The sequence below is a fragment of the Phycodurus eques genome, chromosome 17 (genome assembly GCF_024500275.1).
Source record: "Phycodurus eques isolate BA_2022a chromosome 17, UOR_Pequ_1.1, whole genome shotgun sequence".
In the NCBI taxonomy this organism is placed as follows: domain Eukaryota; kingdom Metazoa; phylum Chordata; class Actinopteri; order Syngnathiformes; family Syngnathidae; genus Phycodurus; species Phycodurus eques.
In genome coordinates, this window is record NC_084541.1 from 10,674,002 (window position 1) to 10,701,999 (window position 27,998).

Consider the following 27,998-nt stretch of genomic DNA (forward strand, 5'->3'; position numbering starts at 1 on the left):
AACCTAACAGACCGACTAAAGACCCATCAAGACACAAAACAAAAACCCTCGTTGAAAAATTGGTGGCTTTACCAGATGTTCACCAGGAAAGGATGCTCCAGGTTTTGCATGATCTGCAGCTCCTTTAATACGTTCCTTACTTCGTTACGCTCCACACATTTCAGCTTGTTCATGTACTTCATGGCGTACATCTTCTTAGTGTCTTTCTTCTGCACAATGCAAACCTGAGAAAAGCGGAACTCTTTCAATGCAAAATAATCTTCAGCTACAGATGATGATGATGACATGATGGCATTAAATCCTCACATTTTTGCTGTTATCTATTATTACTGTCAAATGAGTGGCACACACTAACACATGTATTGGCTTGCTTAAACAATACACCTACAGGAGCTTTTATGAAGTCAATTCTCACTTCATAAGAAGTAATAATAATAATAAGTTGGGCCCCCTTTTGTAGGTGTATGTTTACAAACTCTAGAACACCTTTTTCCAGAGTGTTTGTGAAAACAAATGATGGATGGGAGGGCTCAGAGGGAACTTATCCTCAAATGCCTTCAAAAACCTTGCTTTGTTCAATAATGTATAAATTTGGGTGCATAGGATTGTTCAAAATGTCTTGGTATAATGAATAATTAAAAGTTGCTCTCTATGAAATAAAGAGTTCACCACCAAATCCAGATGTATGCATTGGATTGCCAGACAGCGATGTTAATGGAAGTTTGGAACTCAGCACTCATTGATTCCTGCTCTAACTTAACATGCTGTACTTTTAACTTAATGGAATATGCCCTGTTTCCACCAAGCAATGGTTGGGTTTAGTACAGTGCGTTAACTGTATATTTGGTGTTTCTATAGTAAAAGGTACCTAATTATCTGGCCTCTACCATCCCACTTTTCAGCACTTCCATCTGTTGACCAGAGGAAGGAGCATGGTACAGTTTGCTTATTAAGGCTGGAGCAACAAACATTGCTTTTTGCTGATTGATCAACAGAACTATTGGTTCACTTTGGAAAATAAGAATTCCGATCTGAGTCTTACTTTGGTAACTCATACCAAACTCTATTGCTTAAGCAAAAGAGTTTGGTATGAGTATTGGTATGGTATATAGTTTTGGTATTTCAGTTGGTGGAATCATGGAGTCATTATCTTTTTGCAATAATATCTTACAGATACTTTTGGAATGGGACGGAAGGTATTTCACTGACTTGTTCTGCTGTTGGCTTCCTACTTATGTTTTAAATTTTTTTTTTTTTTTTTACCTTTTATCCTTTACCTGCAGGCTATCCCTGCTCATTTAGTACTGCACCCAGTCATTCGCAAGACAATTGTGAATGGAGCATTGACCAGTAATCGAGTCTGCACGAAAGTCAGTTAAGTGAACCACTACATTACCAATAGCCCCTATACCTATAATGACCCTTTCCCCTCAGATTGATGGATAGATACTTTATTCATCCACAAGGAAAATTTCTTGTTACAGTACTCTTCACAATGACAACAACACAACAACAAGGCAAAGCAGACAAATTACTAATAATATTAAAGATACAAAAAATACAATCATTAAACAGTATTCAATAGCTTATGGAAACGAAAAATATGAAACATTATCTCTAGAAATCGTTTTCAATCTTTTTAAAAAACAAATACAAGTCACAATTTCAGAGCAGTCTGAAGGTCTGGAATAAGGCATATGGTAATCCATGTGCAAAATGTTGACAGTGCAGTACAGAGTTGGGGGAATATGATATTAGTGTTTCTCTCCCAGGGTGGAATTAAAAAGCGGAATAGCACAGGAAAGGAAGGATTTCATCAGTCTGTCAGTGGAGCAGGGCAGAAACATTGTCACTGAATTTGCTCCTATGCCTGGAGATGGTACTGTGCGGTGGATGCTGTGGATTCACCATGATGGACAGAAGCTTGTTCGGTGTGATACTTTCTGCCACAGGTGTCAGGCTGTCCAACTCTGTGTCTACAACAGAGCCGTCGTGCTCCTCAGTTTATCCAGTCGAGAAGCGTCCCTTTTCTTGTTGGTGCCCACCAAGCACACAACTTCCACAAATACATGCAAGTGCTCACCACTACAGACTGGTCGAACATCTGCAGAATCATTTGGCAGATGTTTAAGGAAGCCAGTCTTCTGATGAAGTACAGGTGGCTATGTCCTTTCCTGCACAGGGCCCCAGAGTTGGCAGTCTGGTCCAGCCTTTCATCCAGTTGCACACCCAGGTATTTGTACATTTGTACAATCTCCAACCTGTTACCATTTATACGAACCGATTCAGGTTAAGGTCTCGGCGTCCTACGTTTACCACCATTTCTATGGTCTTGGTCTTTTTTAGGTGCAGGTGTTTGGAGTCACATCATGTGACAAACTCCTGAGTCAGTGTTTGTACTCCTCCCCCTGTCTACTGCTGATATAACCCACAATCACAGAGTTGTACTAAATGTCCGAGGTATAGAGCAGGGCATTTGAGAGTACCCAGTGGTGCTCCTGTGCTGCTAACCGCAGAGTGGTACCTCTAGTCCCCCAGCCTCACATACTGGGGTCTGCCTGTCAGATAGTCAGTAATTCATGCCACAAGGTGTGAACTAACGCCCATCTCTGCCAGTGTGTCCCTGAGTAGCAGAGGCTGGATAGTGTTGAAGGTATTGGAGGAGTCTAAAAATGTCATCCTCACAAGACCACTGGCTCTGTCCAAGTGAAAAAGGGATCGGTGGAGTGAGCAGGTATGGCATCCTCCACTCCCACCTTCTCCTGATAGGCAAACTGCAGAGGGCCAAGGGTATTGTGGACCTGCTCATGTGGTAAAGCAGCAGCCGTTCCATTGTCTTCGTCACTTGTTAGGTGGGGCCAACCAACCTGAAGTTATTAAGCTCACCAGGATATGTTTTTTTTTAGGGACCGTGACGATGCAGCGTGTCTTCCATAGCTGTAGGACCGTCCCCCGTCCCAGCCTAAGGTTGAAGAGGATCACACAGGTTTAGCATGCAGGCCCTCAGCAATCGCAGGGGAAATTCCATCAGGACCTGCTGCTTTGTTGGGTCGAAGCCTCCTCAGCTGTTCACAAACCTGGGCTGTTGTTATTGTGGGCGGGGAGAGGGTTTGAGTGGGGACGTTCTCCACTGTGTTGGTGTTGTCTAAAGGTGCGGGCGGCGACTGTGCTGACGTCACCGTGGCTATCCAGCATTTTGCCTTTATACTCGAGCTCAACCCACGCGCGCTGTTTTGAAAATGTCCTGCACTTCTCCAAGTTGGGGGTGTCGCTACGGCTGGTATTGGCTAGGACACCACAGGGTGGAGTTTCCTCTACATTTTATGGCCATTTCCGGTAGCCGTTTTTCCTTTCCTTTCCGGAACAAGGTACAAAGCAACAACAATGGCGACCGTGGAACAGGGTGTGCTAGAACAAATGGACCTAGTTGACCAGAGGATACATTTAATTATAATGCAAAATCGATCAAGAAGGCGGTGGCGTTGGTGGTATGTGGAACCAAGGGGAAAGCTGAGTACGTCATCACAGCATGTAACTAAAACGGACCAATCACGACAGATGATCTCTGCGGTATTCTGCGCACGGCGACAATTTGTGCTGTGTGCGAGTCAAGTGTCGCATAGGGGCCGCACTTCCCAATGCGTCGGTCACGTGATGCGATGTGGGCGCTGTCGGCCGTGTAGCGCGGGAGTAGAACTTATGTGAGAAAGGGGAGGGGTGCAGTGTTCAGAGGGGTGAACGAGCTAACACTGAACCTGTTGACTTGCTCTCCCCAAATACCCCTAAGTGGTAGCACGGCTTTCAAAACTTCAGCCGGTGATTGTCTTCATCCTAACCCATACCACCTTCAAGCTGTTTTTCTGCAGCTTCTGCTCCAACTTCCTTCTTTACTTTTCCTTTGCCTCCCTGAGCTGAACTCTAAATTCTACTGCACATGCTTGAGCACAAGTGGATCACCATCTTTGAAGGCCTCAATCTTCCTGTTGAGATGACTTTTGATGTCACTCTCAATCCAAGGCTTTGTATGCAAAGCAGTGTATAATTTTTACACAAACAACAGCCATACAGAAGATGATGTAGTCAAGTAGTGCAAGCCGCCATCTTATCCACGTTTCAACAGTGAGACGCTTGTCGTACATCCCAATGTTATTCCAACGCAGTCTTTCAGAGCCTGCGCTGCTTCCACAGGCCACTTCCTGAATGAGTGATTATTTTTCTCCCCGTAGGTGTGTAGTGAGGCATCAGCAGGATGAGGTTTGGATCTGCTTTCCCCAGTGCAGGCAGTGAGATTGCACTGTATGCATCTTTGACATCATTTGTGAAAATTGACGATGATTTGCAATACTTTTCTTCATCACACTTGCTTTATAATACAATATAACAAAAAATAAATTCAAGGGGAACTTATTTGGTAAGACCTGGATTGGAAATCCATTAAAGATGTGACACATCAGGGTGCTTACCGTCTTTTGACAGAGAGACTATAGGTGCAACTGAGAAGTGTGGCTGTGCTACAAGCGTCAATAAGCCAGTGATTACTGCTATCTGCTATCTAAGAGAGTCTTCTGTGGAGCAGCTGCCGTAGTTAATCAGCCAAACCCTGATCACATCATTCCCCCCATTGAGCAGCTTGCCATGTACCGTGATTATACTGCTTATCTGCCGTCAGACAGAATGTTAATGCCGTGTACAGTTGGCCTATGTACGCGCACTGTTATAAGTCATCGGATGCACTGAAAAAGCTGACATGACTTATTACCCTGTACTATGCAGGTACTGTAGACGGGAGGGTCTCGAACAAATAAAGTTTTTCTAGACTGTAAATAACGCTGGACTGGTGGCGATATTGTTTATGACAGAATGAATTCAATGTTTTTTTTACCATCTTACAGTTTTGGCATGTACCGCAAATTGCATGCCTGTGAGAAGTGTGTTAACTATGCAACTAAAAGTGCAAACAAATTGAGAACACGTAAAGATCAACATGGGTTTTCTTCATATTCTTCCAACACCAATGTATTCCTTATCTTTTTTTCCCATAAGCCAGGAGTGCCTATTTAAAAAAGTAGCCTATGTATGAAGAAAATAATGCAAACCAATGAAAAACAGCCCATATTTTGGTCTGTTTTACTAAATACGTGTTTTATACATGCGAGTCCTTTGGATGCCGATATTTTGTGGGTGCTATAATCTGCATATCTGATGTAATTTGAAAACTGTTAAAAAACTGATTCAAAAACGCAATGATCTTTTACACAATATTTCTTTTTAGAAGTGCTAAATTAATGTTATTATTATGATACTACTACTGATATTCCCAATAATACTGGGTGATTTTGAACATTTGCTGCAGTGGAAAGTCTAAAGTCAATGGCCTGGAAGTCACACCACTAAAAATTTGATCAGAATTTCAAGAAAATTTAACAAATCAGGAAGTGAGCATTTATAGGTTTAACTCCACAAGCAGATTTGCTCTTTCTTTTGATTTTGGATTTGCTCGCCCTTTTTCTGTTTTTTATTTTAAGAGTGGTTTTTTTAGTCTGTATGGTAGTTCCACTCCCATCCCCAATTCCCCCACTTGTCATCAAAACTTTAATACGTACTGTTTTAACATCTTTTTTTCATAGTAGTTAACTTCTTATCACACTTAATGCCAATTAAAATTTTTAAAATGTAACTTTTCTATCAATAAAACATGCAAAAAAAATGTTGCTTACCTTTCCGAAGCTTCCTTTTCCTATTGCTCTGAGGATCTGGAAATGGTCAAAATTGACTGTTTGGGAAGACAAGAAGGACTGGAGTTAATGGAATTAAAATGTGTTTTTTAATAACATGTTTTTATATATATATACAATGTTTAAGTGATCAGATTGAAAACATGTTTTTTTTAATTAAAGCTACTCTGCCTCACACACACACGCACACCATTCTCATCCATTAACCAGCAGCAAACAATGCCATTTGTAACTGGATGGGCTGTTTGGTCCTAGTTACCATGACAACAAAGAGAAATAGATTTTCCCCTCTTTGCGGTTCCTCTGAGGACTGAACAGCTGCTGGACAATTGACATACTCATATGACCATTCACTACATTGATGTACACGTACATATACAATTGCATTTACACTCAGTGTAGAGTACACACACATCTATTAGATTTGGCAGTTACTATTTTGCTCGTATCACTTTATCCTCTAGTCCCAATATGTGTTGAAGTGTGTACTCAACTTACTTTGATAGGAACTACAAGTGCCCTGACATGCACACGCACATCATTCTGTTCACGCCAAACAGAAAGACACACAACACATAAACATTATAATTTCCCCACTGAGCAACTTAGAGATGCTTTCTTCGATGGCTTTTTCCAAGACACAGCTGAGCTTGTGCCTGCAAGTGGAGGTATGGAGAATCACAATGTTCTGGCAGGCGGTTTATTATGCTATGTTAAATGATGAACATATGAGTAACACAGTGTAAAATTACTGCAATCTGTACATGGGTGTAATTGACACGATGACAGCCACATTGAGTGTGGAAATCATCAAACTGAGGAGCTTTATTGCTTGTCAGTTTGAGTTTGACTGACACATGCAATCCTGTTGGAAAGTTGCAATCTCACTGACCCTGACTGTCTGTCTGCAAAAGACTTGTGGTTATGACCCAACTAAATAAAAAAAATAAAAATAATATTTTTGTGCATGTAATCCCCAACATCATAGGTGTTTGTAGTACATTTTGGAGGGTGCTTTAGATGAATTCCAACACCCCTAAAATTTGAGATTAAAAAAATGTTTTTTGTAACTGTATGTCATTTTTAAAACACCTCGAAAAGCGTAAAACCACACAGTACTTGGTTGTAATGTAACACAGCATCCCCCAGGTGGAACAAACCAACAAAAAAGTTTTGTTCCACCTGATTCCACCAATAATTCTATTATAGTGAATATTTTTTATATATATACAAAATCCCACTTAATTATTGTGACATATTTCAATTAAAAAGGCAGATAGCTTGCTTTAGTATTTACTGTAAAAATAAATGAACATTTTAATTGTATTACATTATCCGAAACAGCACAGTGCAATATTTGTTAGCACGTCTGCTTAACAGTTCTGAGGTTCTGGGTTCGAATCTTGGCTGCGGCATTACTGCATGGAGCTTGCATATTCTCCCACCCCTTGTGTGGGTTTTCTCCAGGTACTCCGGCTTCCTCCCAAATTAAAAAAAACATGCATGTTAGGGACATTGAAATATCTAAATTGTTCATAGGTGTGAATGTCAAGTGTGTTTGTCTATATGTGCCCTGCAATTGGCTGGTAACCAGTATCGGCGCCTTGCTTTTCGCCAAGGGTTGACCGGAATAGGCTCCAGCTCTCCCATGACACTTATGAGGACAAGGGGTATAGAAAAAGGAGTGCTATATTATCTGAAAAACAAATGCAAACCCAGAGCAAGGCATACAGTTAAACTCCTATGTTGAGTTTAAGCAAATGACATTAAAAAGTTGTGTTTAGAGTTCGATACAAGTATAAAAGAATTATAATTATTCCATTTGTTATTATTCACTCATTATTGAATTTTGAGGAAATGCAATCCTTTGAACCACTTTAAAGGATACTGGTAACATCTTGGCTATACTTGATTTTAGAAAAAAAAATCTGAAAAAAAAAAATTTGAACCCAATAAACCAGCCATCAGCAAACATCAACCCTCTCGTCGTTGCTCCGATAACTGCAACAGAGCCCACAAGCTCATGTTGCGGCGCGAGGTCAATAAAGCATGATCAGCAGTAAACAGGCGTTTTAAGAATAGTCGCCTGGTTACACAAGGTGGAAAATGTAGCGCAAAGGGGATACACGAATCATCCCCAAAGGAGACCAACGGCATGTCCTGGCAGGGTTCACCGTCACGCACACACCTCTGTTTATATCAATTAATAGGGTTCAGCGACAGCCGTGCAACACCCATCTGATTCTGCCTTGACACAAGCGAGGAAAACTTTCTCTGAATGTATTGTCACGGACTGCCCTGCAGTACTGTTTTGGAGCCTGGATGGCGCTTTGCGCCCTCTCGTCCTCTCTCTCCCCTCCCCTCTCTGTTTCAGCTTCTCCTTAAGCCACACACCTGTCTCCAATCAACCCTCATTACCACCTACATTTAAACCTGCCTATTCCCGGAAATCCTCGCCAAAGTATTGCAGCCTCTCCTAGCAGTACCACGGCCCACCGTACTCATGTAAGATACTCAACTCCTCGTTCCCTTGTTAACTCTTGTGTCTTCTCGTTCCCAGTGTTCCTGACCCACGTCATTCCTGCCAGCCCCCTGTTCTGTCCACTGCCTGTCACCTGTGCACGCCGCCGCCTGTCAACACATCCAGGACCACTTCCATAACCTTTGCTCAATAAACTGTTCATCATTTTACATCAGCCTCTGCCTGCTCTTGTTCCAGCTACTTCCCACCCGTGACAGAATACTTTGGCCACTATGGACCCAGAAACTCCAGATGCTCTGAAGAACGCACTAACCCTCCAAGGTGCTCACATTGGACAACAGGACATAGACCTGCAAGAAATCACAGAAACGCTCTGCTCTCTTTCGCAACATGTCTCCCTCCTTTCCCAACAGATGCAATACATGCAACCACTTATAAGTACTCCTCCCGAGCCCGCAGCCTCCGAGCCACCCTGCTTCCCGTACAAAGAACCTCATGTCCCTCCGCCTGAGCCCTACTCCGGGGACCCAGGTGCATGTAGCCAGTTTATTCTTAATTGCTCACTCGTTTTCAATATCCAACCGTACAGTTATCCCACCGAACATTCCAAAGTAGCATATGCACAACTCCTCCCCGGTCCTCCTTTTGTTCGATTCCTTTTCCGCCGATCACCCCGTTCAGGGCAAAGAAGCCACCCGTCGTCTCCTCACACTCACTCAGGGTGCTAAGACCGTCGCGGAAGACTTCCGTATCCTTGCTGGTGAATGCGGGTGGGATGACGCAGCCCTTAGTGGAATCTTTTCAAACAGTCTCTCCGAACAAATCAAGGACGAGCTTGCGGTCTGGGATGAGCCCTCCTCTCTCGAGGCTCTTATCGCCCTCTCCATCCGTCTGGATAACAGACTGCAAGAGAGAGCCCATGAGAAAGCGCTATGCTCACGTAAACACTCTCCCACTCTGAGCACCACGCAGTCGTCTTCTGCACTTTATTTCCCCGTGCCCCCTCCGACCAGAAAGACCAGGCTTACCGCGTCCCAAGAGCGTTGCGGTGAGCCAAACCTCCGTTCCCGCAAATTCTCCCTCCCACATGACCGTTCCTGCTTGCATTATCATTTCTGTTCATAACACCCCCATGGCTGCCTTTATAGATTCCAGTGCTGATAATTTTATTCATGAAGAAATAATTCACCAGTTCCAAATCCCTCTCCAACCACTTCCATCCTCGAAAAAAGTCGCAGCCCTGGATGGCCGAGTAATTTCCCTGGTCACCCATCAAGCAGTGCCCATCACACTCCTTATTTCAGGCAATCACTGTGAAAACATTTCCTTTTTTCATTCCTTACCCTGAGACCCCCTTAGTTATTGGTATTCCCTGGCTCAAACTCCAAAACCCTGCCATAGATTGGGCTCGTTTATCCAACACCGGATGGAGTCCTCATTGCCATTCCCACTGTCTGCTTTCTGCCGTTCCACCCTCAGAAGAGCCACCACCCTCTGCCGCCCCAGTGGAGCTTTCCCAATTTCCAGAAGAATATCATGACCTCGCCCCAATATTCAGCAAGGACTTGGCCATCTCTCTACCCTCCCACCGCCCATATGATTGCGCTATAGACCTCTTGCCGGGAGCTCCACTTCCCACTAGCCGACTCTACAATCTCTCCCGTCCTGAAAAGAAGGCTATGGAGGATTACATCCGCGACTCCTTGGCTGCTGGCATCATATGCCCCTCCTCGTCGCCGGTCAGAGCTGGATTTTTTTTCGTTGAGAAAAAAAGACACCACTCTCCGCGCATGCATCGACTACCGAGGACTCAATGACATTACTATTAAAAATAAGTCACCGCTACCCCTGATTGACCCGTCCTTTGAACCCCTCTGCGAAGCCGAAATCTTTACCAAATTGGACCTTCGTAACGCCTACCACCTCAGCCGTATCCGAGAGGGGGACGAGTGGAAGACCGCCTTCAATACCCCTCTCGGACACTTCGAGTATCTGGTCATGCCATTCGGTTTAACCAACGCCCTTGCAGTTTTCCAAACATTAATTACTGACGTTCTCCGTGACATGCTCAAGCGGTTCGTGTATGTGTACCTCGATGATCCTCATTTGCTCCCGCTCCCCAGAAGACCATCGCATCCATGTACGCCAAGTCCTCCAGCGCCTCCTCGAGAACCGTCTATACGTCAAACCAAAAAATGGGAATTCCACCTATCCTCAGTACATTTCCTCGGCTACAACATTTGCACAATCAACATTGTCCCAGACTACCGTACGTATCCTGTTTTCCTCTCGGGTTTGGAAGGAATTCTGCAAGGCGGTGGGTGCACCAGCCAGCTTATCCTCGGGGGACCAACGGCCAGATGGAGCGGGCCAACCAAACCCTGGAATCAGCACTCCGCTGTGTGGCCGCCCGCAACCTCTCCTCATGGAGTTCCTTCCTCCCATAGATTGAATACGCTCCTAATTCCCTCACCAGCTCCGCGACCGGTATGTCCCCATTCATGGCTTGCTACGGTTTCCAACCTCCACTGTTCGACCTACTTGTTCTTTCAGTCAGGACCCACAGCTCGTGACCATAGGTGAGGGTAGGAACGTAGATCGACCGGTAAATCGAGAGCTTCGCCTTTCGGCTAAGCTCCTTCTTTACCACAACGGATCGATACAAAGTCCGCATCACTGCAGACGCTGCACCGATCTGGTGCCGGGCCTGCACCCATGGGGCCCGGCCGGGCACAGCCCGAAAGGGTAACATGGTTCCCCCTTCCCATGGGCTCACCACCTGTGGGAGGCGCCATAGGGGTCGGGTGCAGTGCGAGCTGGGCGGTGGCCGAAGGCGAGGGGGGACCTTGGCAATCCGATCCTCGGCTACAGGAGCTGGCTCAAGGGACGTGGAATGTCACCTCATGTCATATAGTCGGAGTCGCCTCCACACACAGCTTGGGCTCTGGTACCAGTCCTCTCGAGAGGGGTTGGACTCTCTTCCACTCTGGAGTTGCCCACGGTGAGAGGCGCCGAGCAGGTGTGGGCATACTTATTGCTCCCCGGCTCGGCGCCTATAGGTTGGGGTTCACCCCGGTGGACGAGAGGGTAGCCTCCCTCCACCTTGGGTGGGGGGACGGGTCCTGACTGTTGTTTGTGCCTATGCACCAAACAGCAGTTCAGAGTACCCACCCTTTTTGGAGTCCTTGGAGGGGGTGCTGGAGAGCGCTCCCGCTGGGAACTCCATCGTTCTGCTGGGGGACTTCAATGCTCACGTGGGCAATGACAGTGAGACCTGGAAGGGCGTGATTGGGAGAAACGCCCCCCCCCCCCCAATCAGAACCCGAGCGGTGTTGGACTTCTGTGCTCATCATGGATTGTCCATAACGAACACCATGATCAAGCATAAGGGTGTCCATACGTATACTTGGCACCAGGACACCCTAGGTCGCAGTTCGATGATTGACTTTGTGGTCGTGTCATCGGACTTGCAGCCGCATGTCTTGGACACTCGGGTAAAGAAAGGGGCGGAGCTGTCAACTGATCACCACCTGGTGGTAAGTTGGCTCCGATGGTGGAAGAAGATGCCAGTCTGACGTGGCAGGACCAAACGTATTGTAAGGGTCTGCTGGGAACGTCTGGCGGAATCCCCTGTCAGAAGGAGTTTCAACTCCCACCTCCGACAGAACTTTGCTCATGTTCCGGGGGAGGCGGGGGACATCGAGTCCGAGTGGACCATGTTCCGCGCCTCCATTGCTGAGGCAGCCAACTGGAGCTGTGGCCGTAAGGTGGTTGGTGCCTGTCGTGGCGGCAATCCTCAAACCGTTGATGGACACCAACAGTGAGGGATGCCGTCAAGCTGAAGAAGGAGTCCTATTGGGCCTTTTTGGCCTGTAGGACTCCTGAGGCTGCTGATGGGTACCAACTGGCCAAGCGGAATGCAGCTTTGGTGGTCGCTGAGGCAAAAACTCGGGCATGGGAGGAGTTCGGTGAGGCCATGGAGAAAGACTTCCGGACGGCTTTGAGGAAATTCTGGTCCACCATCCGGCATCTCAGGCGGGGGAAGCAGTGTACCATCAACACTGTGTATGGTGGGGATGGGGCGTTGCTGACCTCGACTCGGGACGTTGTGAGCCGGTGGGGAGAATACTTCGAAGACCTCCTCAATTCCACCGACACGCCTTCCCATGAGGGAGCAGAGTCTGGATTCTCTGAGGCGGGCTCTCCTATCTCTGGGGTTGAGGTCACCGAGGTGGTTAAAAAGCTCCTCGGTGGCAAGGCCCCGGGGGGAGAATCACTCATACAGTGGAGACAAAAGCCCCTCCGCAGTGTTGTACAATAAAATACAAAGTCAAGAAACTCCCTTCTGCTCACGTCGACCTGCAAAGGATAGCCCTGCCTGGTTCTGACGTGAGCGAAGGGGATTACTTCCTTTCCACCGTGAGGGGCTTTTTATCTAATTTAAAACGACATGTCTGCCTTAAGCGCACCTGAGTTGGAAGTGCCCCTCGTTGCGTCAGAGGAGGTCTATTAATCTCAAGACTGCACAGTAAGACTTGGATATGAGTGACATTTCACCAAACAAAATGTTGGATGACTAAGCAGCAGTGAGGTTACCCATGATTAATAAATTCCTTCTTTGATAAGGTTGCCTCCAGTGAAAAGGAGGCGCATTCATTAGTGGGGAGATTCAAGGTGAGGGGTGGTGTGTGTATGTGTGTACTGTCGTTAACTTGTGAGTGTTGTGACAGAAAAAAAGATGTTAATTTTATTCCTTCAGTTATACCATAAGACCATCTCTGTAGTAAATAAAATAAACGTTTCCCATTAGATCTATCATCAAGAAACCAATTTCTGATTAAATCAACATGTCAGACTGGCTTAACTTGTAGTGCTTGGGATGTTGCCACACACTTGGATCGAAAAATTCAAATTCGTGTACCTTCTCACAGGAAAGGGCAACAAATTGTAACTGTTTGCAAATAGTAATGGTGCAGACTTTCTCCCCAAATGCCAGTTCTTTGTTCAGTGGCAATTCTTCATTAAGAGCAAAGGCAGTAGAACCCCACCACATGGCATTGTTTTTTATTTATTCCTATAATTTGATATTTTACATTTAATACAGATAAATAGTTCAACTGTGAAATTAATAATAAATCAACTTGTCTCATAATTCATATAGGGTTGTTATCGAGTAATTTGTCTGGAGATGTTCCTGCTGTCTGTGCGTCCAGGGGCAAAATGCTGTTAGACTCTCAGAGGTGGGTCTGAAATGTTTCAGTCTTGGTGTCACAAACCACAATACAGTACACAAGTTTTCTCTTTCCAATGTAATCACCCTAGAGTATATAATTGTGACCTGCAGCCATTTACCTTTTTCCCACATGCTTTTATACACGTATCCTCGGTGTCAGGTTGTCAAGCAATGAACAGAGTGAGTGATAATGAGGCCAGACTTGCTCAGGAAGAGTCATCAACAGTGATGAGTCATAATTATTCCTTACGACCCGAAGAACAAACGTCAGAGCCTTCAGTGGAAGAGTCCGACATTGCCAAGGCCAAAGAAAGCAAGATGGTCAAAGTCCAAAATCAAAGGCATGTTGATTGCTTTCTTCAAAGTGAGGGGCATCGTCCTCTGCGAGTTCTTGCCACAGGGATGGGCTGATCAACCAGCACATCTACAAATAGATCCTGCAGTGTTTGCTTCATTCTGTGAGCGAGAATAAGCAAACGTTGTGGCAGGACAACTCATGATTGCTTCACCATGAAGAACTGGCCAAGAAGAACATCGCCATGCTGCAGCAACATTCCTACTCACTCAACATGGTTCTCCGTGATTTTTTTCCCCTCTCTTTCCCAAGACAAACAGGGTCATCAAGCGGACCGGTTTTAAAGACGTTGACGATATAAAGATGGGCATAATGATGGCACTGAAAGAGGGTCCAGTAAGAACTATTCCAGAAGTGCAAGAATGTGTAGCAGAGAAGGCTTGGACATAGCATTTCCAGGGGGATTCTTTCAAAGGGGAAAATTGGAGCTTGTATTTTGGATTTGAAATACCTGCATATCTTTTGTGACGCCCGTCCTGGGAACTTTTCGGACACAGCCAAATGAGCAAGACAGGAGACACCACCACGTGACGTGACAAGAAATATGAATTCAAATACTCATCTATATTAATAAACATTTTAGTTCAGATGTGATATTCTGGGATGACTCATAAATGATCTGCAATGAATCAGAAAGTAATATTTTAATAATAATTCTGTAGTTTTCCTCTTAACACTTAAAAATACCACTGTATAAACTGACTTCAGGCTGGAGGACTGGTTGTCAGTTAATCTTAGGGCAAATATAGACTAGAACAAACAACTCACACCTACAGACAATTTAGAGACTTATATTAGGCTAACATGCATGTTCATGAAATGTGGGAGGAAGGTAAAGTCCGTTGAGAGAACCATGAAAGCATGGGGAGAACATGCTAATAACTGCCTGTAAGGTAGAGGTGGAAGAGGGGTTCACCGTGCTGCCTCCAGGAAATATGAATATGAGATAACTACTATGTTACTCTTCATTGTCTATGGATGAAGAAGCCATGCTGTGCATTGCTGAAGCCATATGGTTTCTTTAATAGTATTTTTTTACTGAAATGGAGCAGCAGTCTCAGATTAAATCATCACATTATGAAGTTGAATCCAAAGGAACCTGACTTTTTATTTGTTCTTGAAGAAATTTCACATTTAACCACCTTCAGTTTTTTTCAAGAGCATAAAGCCCCAAAGAAGCCTTTTATATGCACAAGATGTAATGTCTTCTACATCAAAGTCCAGTTCAGTTCTTTCTTTGAGGATCACAGCATAACTCCTTATTTTTAAAAAAAAGATTTGAGCCACACAAGTTGACAGATGAAGAGGTTTTCGGGATCTTCAAGGTTGACACTCACCCTCATCGGTGTCACCCGTGATGGGAGACTTGCTGGACTGTCCAAGCCCCATGGCGACTCCTCAGTCAGCCTCCGGTTCAGCTCCCGTCGCTCAACTCAGCATCCAAAGGCGGGACGCACGCATAGCCTGGTCAGCACTACTTCTCCCCACACACACACACTAGGCTAGACTTCTCAACCTTGACACATGCATGTTACCCCGCATCTTTATGGGAAGGCTGAGCATTATACTATAGCTGTTCGGAGTCATGCAAACACATTCAATCGCCCTTCGAGAATTGCTGTCCTGTCTTCACTAATGTCTGGATGAGCGTCTCTGACAGGCCCAGGAGAAGACTGGTTGATGTGGTTGTGACCCTCTGGTGACTGAGTGTCTAACCTGTGTGGGGAGTAGGAAAACATTACACCGTCAGTGGACGAGGAGGAGGACGAGGGGGCGGCACTCGAGTAGAAGAGAGAAAAAAAAGAAAAAAAAGTGTCTCAGGTTTGAGCAGTTATTAAATTGTGACACTGTATAAGCAAACTTGTCTCACAAGTGTTAATACAATCTGTGGTTTTTGGAGTGCCAGAGGAAAAACGTACTGTCATTTTCCTCTTACACAGCCTGCCCAACTGGTTGATGAAAAATGCAACTGCTCAAGGTGCAGTCTGGACTTATGCAACCCCTAGGTTGAACTTTTCAACTTCAATATACCTTTTGCTCGATCTTTTCGTAACCCTAAAAGATGACGTAAAATTCTACAATCAAGGGAATAACCGCCGTATGGCGAGCCCTTGGAACTCTAAAACTCAATTATATATCTTTTTTTAAAGAGGGTATGTAGACCAGGCCAACACACATCATCAACATCATCATAATCATGTATAACCATACCACTTTTCCCATTGTCAAAGTCACTGAGATCCATTCAGTTCGTTGTAAATACAACTTGCTGCCAAACATATACCTTTCCGGTGCCCTTGTAATGAGAAACAGTGAGCCCTCAGTTTTTGAGCAACAGAAGGTAAACTAAAATTTTAATCAACACCAATCTAGAAAACGTATAGAAACAAAGTTAGACAGAACCCAACAATTTGTCATGAACTGATCTCACTAGTTCTCACTAGTGGGTTTTTTGCATTTTTGGGGGATGTTTTTGTGTGTATATCATTCTTTCCCTGTGTATAACTCTACAACTCTCAACTCTCTATAACTATAAGTCAAAAGTATCCATCCATTCATTTTCTATACCGCTTATATAGTGTTCAGGGTCAAGGGGAGCTGGAGCCGATCCCATCTGACTTAGGACAAAAAGCTGACTACACCCTGGACTCTAGACACACAAAACCATTCACACCATCACTGAATGGGAATCGAAACGACACTTCTTGCATGTAAGTCAGGCGAGTAAACCACTATACCATCAGTGACTAGAATGTAAATTGGTCCTCTAAATGATATAAAGGTACTAACAGGGCAGGGGAAACACTCAAACTGGGATGTGGTTCTGAGTAAAACTGTATAAGCAGAAAAAAACGGCACATGAAACAATGTAATTTTTATGAAACTAAACTTGTGTAACGTTTCCAGACAAGCTGAATAAAAAGAGAGTTCTAGTACTTTCAGAACTACTTCAAAATAATCCCCTCCTATTACACTGTCATTCTTCAACACATCAGTCATCTGTTGGGCTCTTGTTCAGCAACTTAATCAGGGCAACACACAACAAGAGTACAGCTTATCTTTTGTAGAGTCAACAGTTTTCTGTGTAGAGCTCATAATTGGAGTATTTATCTTTTGAGCTGCAGAAGTACAGTGTTGTACCTTTTCGAGGCACAATGGCTTTTCAAAAGTACTGATATTGTTGACTTTTTCAACTACAAAACATACATGCACTTGTTTGTGACCCAGTAATGGTAAAAACATTGGGGTCCATTAATAATCACTAACTATATTGTACACTGAGGTAGAAAAACAAACTCATATTGTGTACCCTTATTTCTGACTGTGGGGTGGAATGAATGCAAATGTCATTCACCAGGCTTCGGTCTATCTTATTGTCATTTGGTCCAAAAGAGAAGACATACACATATAACAAATTAATATATCATTTAGCAGAGAGCAGCAGAAGCTTCATTTTTGCCATGGCATGAATGATTCATATTTTGGCTGGGGTGGTGGTGTTCTAGTGTGTCCTCTAACAGCAGTTTGTAGAAAGAAATGCACGAATAAACTGTCATGCATGCACATGCGTGGCAGGGCATGCAATGTCACTCACAGGCTGCCTGACAAGATGTAACAATATCTCCGAAACTAGTGGGAGCCGCATTGCCGAGCTCCCTGCAGAGGACACCATTGCGCTGATGATGATGAGGACGATGATGAAGAAGGATGAAGCATGCATTGAATAGAAAGTCGCCCCGCACGCAGAACAAGCGCGGAACACGTACCTATGTGCCCATGGAGCTTGTAGGAGCAGCTCCTGCTCGGCTTGCAAAAGAGCAACAGTGCTGCTCTGAAAGCCTTACTTGTCCGGGGCTTGCAATGCAGGCATACGCCACCCGAGACAAGACGTCCAATACAAAAATCAAGGGGAAAAAATGTGCGGGGACAGAATAGGGAAATAACGTAAAGGGTTTTGTGGGGGACGTCTGCTCTGTTGGTTGCAAAAAGGAGCGACTGACCCCCACATTGCCGCCTGCATGTGGGGTGTGAGCTTATCACCACTGTGGCCACGCGTCGCGGGTGTCGTGCACACACGCGCGCCTGCTCATTACCGTGGAACTGTGACGCTGGCTGACGAGCAGATGTTACTCATGCACCCTCAAGGAATGAACCGTTTAATGGCTAGTCACCCTCACATGGTGCTTTTTGCCCCATTGACACTTTTAACAGCTTGGGGACGTGCCTAAAAAAACTTTAAAACAAATATATATATATATATATATATATATATATATATATACAGTCCCATTCAAAGTATTGGAACGGCAAGGTCCATTCCTTTGTTTTTGTTGCATTTATTTGGGTTGCAGATCAAAAGATGAATATGAGATAAAAGTTCAGAATTCCAGCTTTTATTTCATTGTGTGTTAAACAACTCAGGAGAGAGCACCTTTTGTTTGAAGCTACCGACTTTTCAAGTGAGCAAAGGTGTTGGAACATACATGAGGAAATTAACTTAAAGTGAATAACATTTAATATTTGGTGGCATAACCCTTACTTACAATAACTGCATCAAGCCTGTGACTCCTTGACTTCAACAGACTGTTACATTCTTCATTTGAAATCCTTTTTCAGGCCTTTACTGCAGCCTCTTTCAGTTCTTATTTGTTTCTGGGGGGGTGGGGGGGGGGGGGGTGGGTTCTCCCTTCAGTCCTCTTTTGGAGGTAAAATGCATGCTCTATTGAGTTAAGGTCCAGTGATTGACTTGGCCAGTCAAAGACCTTCCACTTTTTCCTCCCCGAAGTCAGTCTGTTATGTTGGCTGTCTGTTTTGGGTCATTGTCTTGTTGCATGATGAAGCTTCTCCCGATTAGTTTGAATGTATTTTTCTGTAAATTGCCAGTAAAATGGTTTCGTAGACTTCAGAATTTATTTTGCTGCTACCATCATGAGTTACATCATCAATAGAGACTAGTGAGTCCGTTCCAGAGGCAGTCATGCAACCCCAAGCCGTTACCTCCACCATGCTTCACAGATGAGCTTGTGTGTTTTGGATCATAAGCAGATCATTTCTTTCTCCATACTTTGGCCTTTCCATCACTTTGGAAGTGGTTAATCTTGGTCTCGTCAGTCCAGAAAACTTTTTTCCAAAATGTTTGTGGCCCGTCTCTGTACTTCTTTGCAAAATCCAATCTGGCCTTCCAATTCTTTTTGCTGATGAGTGGTTTGCATCTTGTGGTATGGCCTGTATATTTCTTCTCTCGAAGTCTTTTTCGAACAGTGGATTGTGATACTTTAACCACTGCCCTGTGGAGGTTGGCAGTGATGTCACTGATTGTTGTCTTTGGGTGTTTCTTCACAGCTCTCACAATGTTTCTGTCATCAACTGCTGTTGATACCATTGGTCGACTTGTTCGATGTCTGTTGCTCAGTATACCAGTAGTTTCTTTCTTTTTCATGACATTCCAAATTGTTGTATTGGCTATGCCCAATGTTTGTGCAATAGCTCTGATCAAATTTCCCTCTACTGTCAGCTTCAAAATGGTTTGCTTTTTTTCACATCGACAGCTCTCTGGTCTTCATGTTAGCTTTACAGCAAATGCAGTTTTCACAGGTGAAACCCAAAGCCAAAAACAAGCACGATCTAATGTTTAAACCATCAATCGAAAAGGCAACACCTGAGCAACGAGAAACACCTATCAGTCACATGTTCCAATACTTTTGCTCACTTGGAAAGTGGGTGCCATTGAACAAAAGGTGCTGTGTCCTGAGTTGTTGAACACATCTAGATGTAAATACCATGAAATAAAAGCTGGAATTCTGAACTTTTGTCTCATATTCATCTTTTGATCTGAAACCCAAATGTCTTCGGTATACAGCATAAACAAAGGAATTGACCCCACGACCGCGAAGTGTTGTTACGTTCGCGAATGTTTCTTTCAGAAGAACGAATCTTTTTAGTGACCGAACTGAACTGAATCATTATGAAATGATTCGTTCTTTTAGCTTGGCCGCCGTGAGGCGAGCAAGTCAGCTGGGAGCGGAAACGGAACTGTTGAAGTGTTCTGACACTCACTTCTGAATCTTCGGCGATTGACCAATGAGCAGCCAGCGTGCAGTCGGGGGCGGAACTTCATTAAACGTACTGCCATGTGATTTGCGATTCGCCAGCGTTGTCACTCACTTCGGGGAATGACCAATGAGCAGCCAGCGTCAGACAGTGCTGTGCTGGCGGGGGAGGGACTTAAGTGAACTGAGTGATTTATTCAGTGAACTGGTGTACTAGTGTACTGAGGAACTGAAGAGTGATTCGTTCAGTGAACTGGTGTACTGAGGCACTGAAGAACTAAAGAGTGATTCGTTCAGGGGAGGGACTTAAGTGAACTGAGTGATTCGTTCAGCGAACTGGTGTACTGAGGAACTAGCCAACGACTTGAATACCTTCTACTGCAGATTTGAAAAGGACAACTGCTGAAAAGATTGCTGGTACCCCCCTACCAACCCTTGAGGACTTGCACACTGCCAGAGCTAAGACAAGAGCGTGCAAAATCCTCTCAGACCCTCCACATCCTGGTCACCAGCTCTTCCAGCTCCTTCCCTCAGGTAGGCTCTACCGATCAATGCAAACTAGAACGAGCAGACATTCCAACAGCTTCTTCCCTCTTGCAATCAACTTCGTATACAGCTAACCGACAATTCCATTGCAACATGCTGCCAATTTTTTTGTCTTGAGTTTGTTGTCACATTTCTGTCGGGCCAATTATATATTACTCGTGCACTCACTGTAGTAGTCTCGCCACGCTGCACTATTTGCATATCTGTTGTTGACCAATACTGGCCAGCCACTCATGCCAGAGTAGCATTTGCCCCATTTGCACACTGACTGAGGAGTATCTGCAACATTTGCACAATCAACATTGTCCCAGATTATCGCGCTACTCGGCTCTTTAAACTGCATACACTCCTTGAAGTCTCGGCACCCTTTGCACAATGGTCATTGCACCGGACTATTGCTATATTAGTCATTCAAACTGCTCTAAGTGCTAGAGGACTCTGCATCTTTTTGCACAAATGTCAAAAAATAAATAAAAACAAATATTGTACCGGCATTACCAGATAACTTGCAACCCTTTATTGCTCAGTGACTCTTTTTCCACAATGTCTTTATGTCTCAAAAGTGTTCTCTGTCAATTGACTGTCTGTTGTCGTACTAGAGCGACTCCAACTACCGGAGACAAATTCCTTGTGTGTTTTTTGGACATACTTGGCAAATAAAGATTATTCTGATTCTGAAGAACTGAAGCGTGATTAGTTCGCTGAACTTCTTCGTTTGTGATCCGCTAAGGAGCGATGTACTAGTACGATGAGTGATTGGTTTGCGCAAGGAACGACGAACTACGCAGTGAACGTACTCATGAGTGATTTTAACCGCAAGTCCTGACGTCCTCGCGGGGATAGCTTTCACTAGCAGCTTCACGCTAACGGCTAATGTCGAGTCAGTCAAGCACATGAAAACATGCACACATATTTAAAATAAATGATAATTCATAATAAATGTACATATGTGCACATACATATAATTCCCTCTATGGTAATGTGATTTTTAAAGCTTTTTATTTCATAATAATAATAATAATACATTAAACTTATATAGCGCTTCTCAAGACACTCAAAGACGCTTTCCACTAATCAGATGACAATAAGAGAAGGTGAGCAGAAAGGCCGGCTGGCGAGAGCCTAGCTGGGCGACAGGGGACGCGTAAGGATGGTCGGGAGCTGAGCCCACTACACGCATGTTAACGACTCACAACTGAAGCCGGGTGTTAGAGAGCTTGCTGAGAGAGACATAGGTAGGTGATCATTTAGCCAATGTTTTCTTTATTTTTTTTTTAATAATCTCCCTGCCTTTCCTAGTTTACAATACATGACAACAACAACGCATTGTCCTTCGGTGAACTGGTCGCCAGCCAATCACAGGGCACATAGAAACAACCATTCACACTCACATTCATACCTACGGGCAATTTAGAGTCTTCAATCAACCTACCACGCATGTTTTTGGGATGTGGGAGGAAACCGGAGTACCGGGAGAAAACCCACACAGGCACGTGGAGAACATGCAAACTCCACACAGACGAGGCCGGATTTGAACCCGAGTTCTCAGAACTTTGAGGCAGATGTGCTAACCAGTTGTCAACCGTGCCGCCCAATAAAAATTGTACCTAAATAAATGTTTGAAACAAACAATTGTAAAAGATGAAATGCAAATGTATCATACTTGAAAGTTAAATTCAACTGAAATGTACATAAGAAATATACTGTATTGATTATTTTAAAAAAACGAAACCACTATCAATATGCACATTTTGAACATTATATTGAGTGATTGTTTTGCATACCACTAGGGGGAGCCTGTCTACCATTAGCAGTACTCATACTATCCATCCATCCATTTTCTGTCCCGCTTATCCTCACTCGGGTCCGGGCGTGCTGGAGCCTATCCCAGCTATCTTCGGGCGAGAGGCGGGTTACACCCTGAACTGGTCGCCAGCCAATCGCAGGGCACGTAGAAACAAACAACCATTTGCGCTCACATTCACACCTACAGGCAATTTAGAGTCTTCAATCAACCTACCGCGCATGTTTTTGGGATGTGGGAGGAAATCGGAGTGCCCGGAGAAAACCCACGCAGGCACAGGGAGAACATGCAAACTCCACACAGGCGGGGCCGGGATTTGAAGCCCAGTGCTCAGAACTGTGAGGCAGATGTGCTAACTCATAGTATCCTTTAAAAACCACTGCACTACAGTTATTAAATTCCTGCTAACTCTGATTAATTATACCTTAAACGTGACATTTTAGTAAGTATTATTAATAGTGTCACCTGTAAGTAGTCCAAGGTTGAAAGCAGTTGGGGTTGAGTGGTCAGACACTGTGATGATAGATATACTTACTGTGCACACATCATATGTCCTTCCAAAACACTCACTGAGAGACCTCCATCTTCGCGTGGATCGTCCGCCCTCCAGCACACAGTGACTGAAATGACCGGCGTCACTTACCAGACCAGCCTCCTCACAGACATTTGGGGGTGACATGGACAAGGACTGACCTGGACAGAGATAGAGTCAGGCAACTCAGCTGCCTCAGCAGCCTGGTCCTGGTTTGAAAATGCGTTTGCCTCCTTGTGAGTTAAGGAAAGGCGAAAGTCAGTCACAGTTCAAATCTTTATGGGATTAGGAGAACATTTTGCATAGCCTCAGCATTGTGCTCATTCATGGAGTCAGTAAGAATATACAGTACTGTTTGTGAAAATGGCTCCCTCTATTGATAGAAAACGGTACAACATGAACCTACATTTTAGCATTAATTGGAGTTGTGGATTATTTGTTTACTAATAAATCTCACTTGATTTATCAATAATGCATTATGCATATTAAGCAGATAACCTTGACTATGAAACCCCCAAGATCCTGTAAATCCTGCATAGTATAACAAAAAGATATAGTTGGTTGTATATTTAGCAATGCAATTAAAATACTGTACACTGCATCACGTTTCCCCCCCTCCATAACATAGGGGGTTTGAAAAGCATTTATTTTATGTATAATAAGTAAGTAGTAACTGAGCGTATACATTAGACTTTTTTCCTGAAATTTGCCATTTTAATTTTCTAATCATAATATACTTTCGTAGGGGTTGTGGGGCACAGAAAAGTTGGGCACTGCTAAACTATATGGACAAAATAATTAAGACTTGCCTCTCAATCAATCAGGAATCTCCATTAACCCATTAGTTACTTTTACCAGGACATTTTGGATAATTGTGCAAATCTAACAGATTAGGGAAGGCCAATTTCTGATACAGAATGCCTTCTGAGTGGAATTTGGTTTCTATCACGTCCACTTGCATTCATTGCAAATGCCCCAATACTTTTGGCCATATACAGGTAGTGTCACAATCTGCATCTGATGACTCACCCGTTGTGCATCTCAGCTGCCTGGCGAGAGCGTGAGATAATGAGGGGTGTTAACCAGTTGTGACAAAAGCCGACGGCAACACACCTGCTGCTTGCTGTGCGACATCCACAAAACAAGATGTGTTGACAGCTTTTTCAAGGATCATGTTGTGTGAAATAATATTTGTGCTACAGTGGTACACACATCCTGAAATGACACAGTTTGCTTTTATTTTAAAACAAACAAGTAGATGGTCTGTACTGTAGAGTTAGAAAGTGCAGTTAAACGTGAAACAGAAACCCGAGTGTTTGCTCTTGAATGGCTCATTAAACAGGGTTTATGATACAAATTATGACAATTATTCACGACTTTGCGGGTGCTCGATCCTCCTTTTCTTCTGATATGTATTTTCTCCAGACTGTCATCACCTGTCTGGCAATGACTGCTGTAGAGCATTATGTATGTTTTTGGTAAAACTGGTTGCGATACAAGACAGAATGCATTAGTTTCTCATATGGCATTATGAACCATTATGAACCAGCATGTGTGCCTCACAGTAGGGAGGGTCTGGGTTTGAATCTACTCTCACATTCTTGTCCATAGGTGTAGAAATAAGTGTGGATGGTTGCTCATATAGTATGTGCCCTGCGATTGCGTGATAACCAGTCCAGGGTGTAATCCACTGTCAGCTGGGATAGGCTCCAACTCACCTGTGGTCTTGATGATTACAAACGGTCTAGAAAATGGGTGGATGGATGGATGAATATGGGTGGGGGGCATTTATGTACTCAACTGCAGAGAGCACCAAACATCAAAAAGAGAGATGCACACTCTCTCCTTGTCAGCAGATTTCACATAATTCTTTTATATTTTCAGGTCAAGTGTAACCTTGTTCAGCAGCTTTTGCATACAGAAGCACTTTCTCTTTAAACTCCAATGTAAGTGTCAGCTTTACAAATGCCACATCTGCTGCTACCGGCAGTGTGTGTTGAGGTGATAAATTTTCCATGGACTCATCATGGGCATTAATGTCATATTAATTGTGGGATGGAATTGGTACAGTTAATTTAAAACATAGGCTGCAAATATTCAATAGGGTTGAGGTTGCGGTGTGGCTTACTAATGAGCAGAGAACATCACGTGACTGGTCTGTTCACCCTGCCAGGAACTGTTCATTTAGCAATTAATCTGTAGGATAACCTTTGCATTTATTCCAGGGAGAAAATTAAACATGCAAATGAGACATTGAGTGTGCTTCATTCCAAAAGTCTTTTGACAACCTGAGGAGAAATTTCAACTCCATTGCCTCATTTTTCAAAATGAGTGCAGTGTTCACATTTCCCATTCTTGATAGTTGCTGTGACACATTACAAATGAGACTTTATGGGACATGTAAATGTGAACTATGTACAGTATAGACAATCGTGTAACATTCTTAGACCTTAAGTCTACGCTTGCGAGCTGAATCACACTTACATTTTTTAAAATATTTATTGCAAAACCAAACATTCAAGTTACATGTCATAACTGCATGTAATCACAACCTTCAACTACCTGTAGTTGATGGTAGTGTGGCTTGTTCAGGCTAAGAAAGCTGTTCGTGTTCAAACCCCGTTTAATAATTCCAAATTGTCAATAAGATTTTTTCTTTTAGTAAATTATCAATAAATGAAAAAAGAGAAAATTAGGAAAACCTTTAAAAGAAATAATCCTATTAAACACAGCCAGACAAGTTTATTTGCTCAGCACCATTCATACACAAGCCAAATCAAATCAACAGTGCTTTACAGAGGCAAAGAAATGATTGAAAACAAGATTAAATGAGATGATGGAAGGCAAGATAATATCCTGACGTAAAAGCAGCAAAAAGGGAAAAGACAAGACCAAACAGTAAAATGACAAAACGCATAGATTATCAAGTTAGAATTCACAAAATAAAAGCAAGATGGTGAAAACAAGAAATTATATTTTTGATTCATGAAAAAGCAGCATTTTAATTGTGTTAGCCCTCCTTTCATCTCCAATTTTCCTAACATTTGTTATCATTGATTAAGTGGCATACGTTTTGGGTGCTTTTAATGTTTAATGGGTTTACCTTATTTATGTGGAGAACTCGAAAAACTAAAATAGCAGTAAATTAACATTATGATATATTTCAGTCTGTCCTCTCCTGTGCACTTTGCTGTTGCACGCCTTGATGTTCTTTCAGGTCAGTTTGACCTGAATGTTCTAAATTTCCAAAATATAATAATAATTATTATTATTATTTTTCCACGTGTCAGTTACTTTATTAAGTGTCTACTGACTACCTAAATAGCCTTAAATATATTTCTCATTTGTTTTAAGCAGCTAAATTGCATAGGGTCAAACTAACCTGAACTTTTTTTTTTAAACTTTTATTTTGCTTTACCTAGTTGTCTCCATTATATTAGGTAAAACATGGAATGAGGTCCAATTGAAACCCCAAAAAATAATAAGAGGGTTGAGGTGCAGTTTTAAGTGAAAAGTTGGTGCAAGATTCAAACAAACACCTTAAAATCCATTTTTATTCCTTAGCGTTCAACACAGCATGAGACTCTGCCCTTTTTACTGTTTTGTTGCTTTTAAATTATGTTATGTCAAATTGTCTCATGTGTTTTGCTCGATTTTTATTTATGTACAGCACTTGGGTATTGTTTCAGCCGGGGTTGTTTTTCAAGGTCTCTCAAAGTTGAGTTGAGTTAATGCTGCCACCAGAGGTCACCAGAGTACTGACTGGACACTAAAACAAGTATATGATAAAATAGAGCAATTCATCGAAGTTTGCGTAGTTAATAAAGCTTTTTTAAAACAATAATTGTGAGTCATACTTACATTGTAAGTGTTAGTAGACATCGGGACTGCTCCAAGTATCCGTGTTGGGTTAACTACAACAAGTGAGTGAACAAAAGTTGTTCCCTAACGAAAACTGACTTTTAAAATGACGTTCCGCGCGCCCAATCCGGAAATGAAGTCCTTTTTTACGCTCCGGCGCCTTCAATGTGACGATGGTTTTCAGACAAAGAAACTACATTTGCTTGACGGCAGTGGGCGGAGCCTTGTGTGTGCTTCCGACGTAAGGTGGGGCTTTCTGCTTGTTCAGAGGCAACAAGTCGGCTTGGCCCACTACTCCACGGCCACGCTTTGAACAGCTGCAGGTGGCAAAAGATGAATGGAAATGCGTGGGGTTTGAACCTCGCTACCCACTGAGAGCCCTGTTGACATGGACGCAGTGGACCGTTTTTTTTCCGCCTAAAGACAAAAAAAGACAAACGTGACTTTTTGACAAGTTTTTTTAAGTTATTTTTTTATGACGGGCAGCGAGAATGCCGCGCGCGTAACTAGCTCCGCTTTCAACTTTTTTAAAAATTGAATATTACAGCATCGTTTGAAGAATGGCGCTGGCGAGATTCAGCAAAATACTCCGTCTGCCCACTCTTGATATAAAAAAGAAAGTCAAACAGTACGAGCACGTCCATCGGGACATCAATCCCAACGACCAGTGGGAGATTGTGGGCGAGCTGGGCGATGGGGCGTTTGGAAAGGTCTACAAGGTAAGCTGGAACCCCTGAAAATGTACTTACAAACTGTTTGGGTCTTTTACAAACTTAAACTGTCTCTGAGATAATATTTTAAGTACTTAATTGTACCGTTTGGGGTACCCTTGATGTGTTTTAATTTGCATGATGTTGGCCTATTAGCATAAATGCCCAAGTCAATTTTGTACGTTTTCGGGAAATGAGAAAAGAAAAAGAAAACAAATTCAGCAAAAAAAAATAAAAATAAAAATAAATAAATAAAAAGTCCAGTTGCTTTGATTCAGCCTTTGCCGATTACCATAACATGGATGACTGAGAATCTACATAGACACACACATACATACACGCGCACACACGCACACAGTTTTTGGCATGAACAATGTTTTTTTTTTTTTTGAGTGATACTGTGACGGTATGTAGAAAAATTAGTTAGTTACGAAGTAAAAAAAAAAACAAAACAAAAAAAACAAGAACATCTCAAAGGTGGGTATGTAATAAGGTGTACAATTTGGTGATCCAAATTAGCTTTGTAGGGCTTTGGAATTGTTATTCACATTTATTCTTGAACCTGTCAATTTTAATTGATGTATTTTTAAATGACACATCATGCTCTCTTCCCCTCTTAAACATTTATCTTGTTACCTCAAAGGGAAAAAAAAACTGGACACCTCACCATTTTGCTTTGGTTATCACCAA

The 27,998-nt window shown here is 43.2% G+C and overlaps 2 protein-coding genes across 10 annotated transcripts in view; one reads left to right on the plus strand and one right to left on the minus strand.

Moving 5' to 3' along the window:
• The window catches only part of stk32a (serine/threonine kinase 32A), a 67,993-nt gene extending 41,298 nt beyond the window's left edge, over nt 1-26,695 (minus strand). For 2 of the 8 annotated variants that reach the window (XM_061702159.1, XM_061702153.1), the window contains exons 1-4: nt 22,741-25,014; nt 15,143-15,521; nt 5,718-5,773; nt 73-224 (exon numbers count right to left, since the gene is read on the minus strand). In XM_061702159.1, coding sequence (XP_061558143.1) covers nt 73-224; nt 5,718-5,773; nt 15,143-15,194 — 260 coding nt within the window. In that variant the 5' untranslated portion in view covers nt 15,195-15,521; nt 22,741-25,014. The other 6 variants (XM_061702156.1, XM_061702155.1, XM_061702157.1 and 3 more) reach the window with 6 other exon arrangements.
• Nucleotides 26,696-26,881: 186 nt separating this feature from the next.
• Nucleotides 26,882-27,998, plus strand: part of stk10 (serine/threonine kinase 10) — a 44,050-nt gene continuing 42,933 nt past the window's right edge. For both annotated transcript variants that reach the window (XM_061701763.1, XM_061701764.1), the window contains exon 1: nt 26,882-27,317. In XM_061701763.1, the coding sequence (XP_061557747.1) occupies nt 27,159-27,317 (159 nt within the window). In that variant the 5' untranslated portion in view covers nt 26,882-27,158. The remainder of the gene's footprint in view (nt 27,318-27,998) is intronic.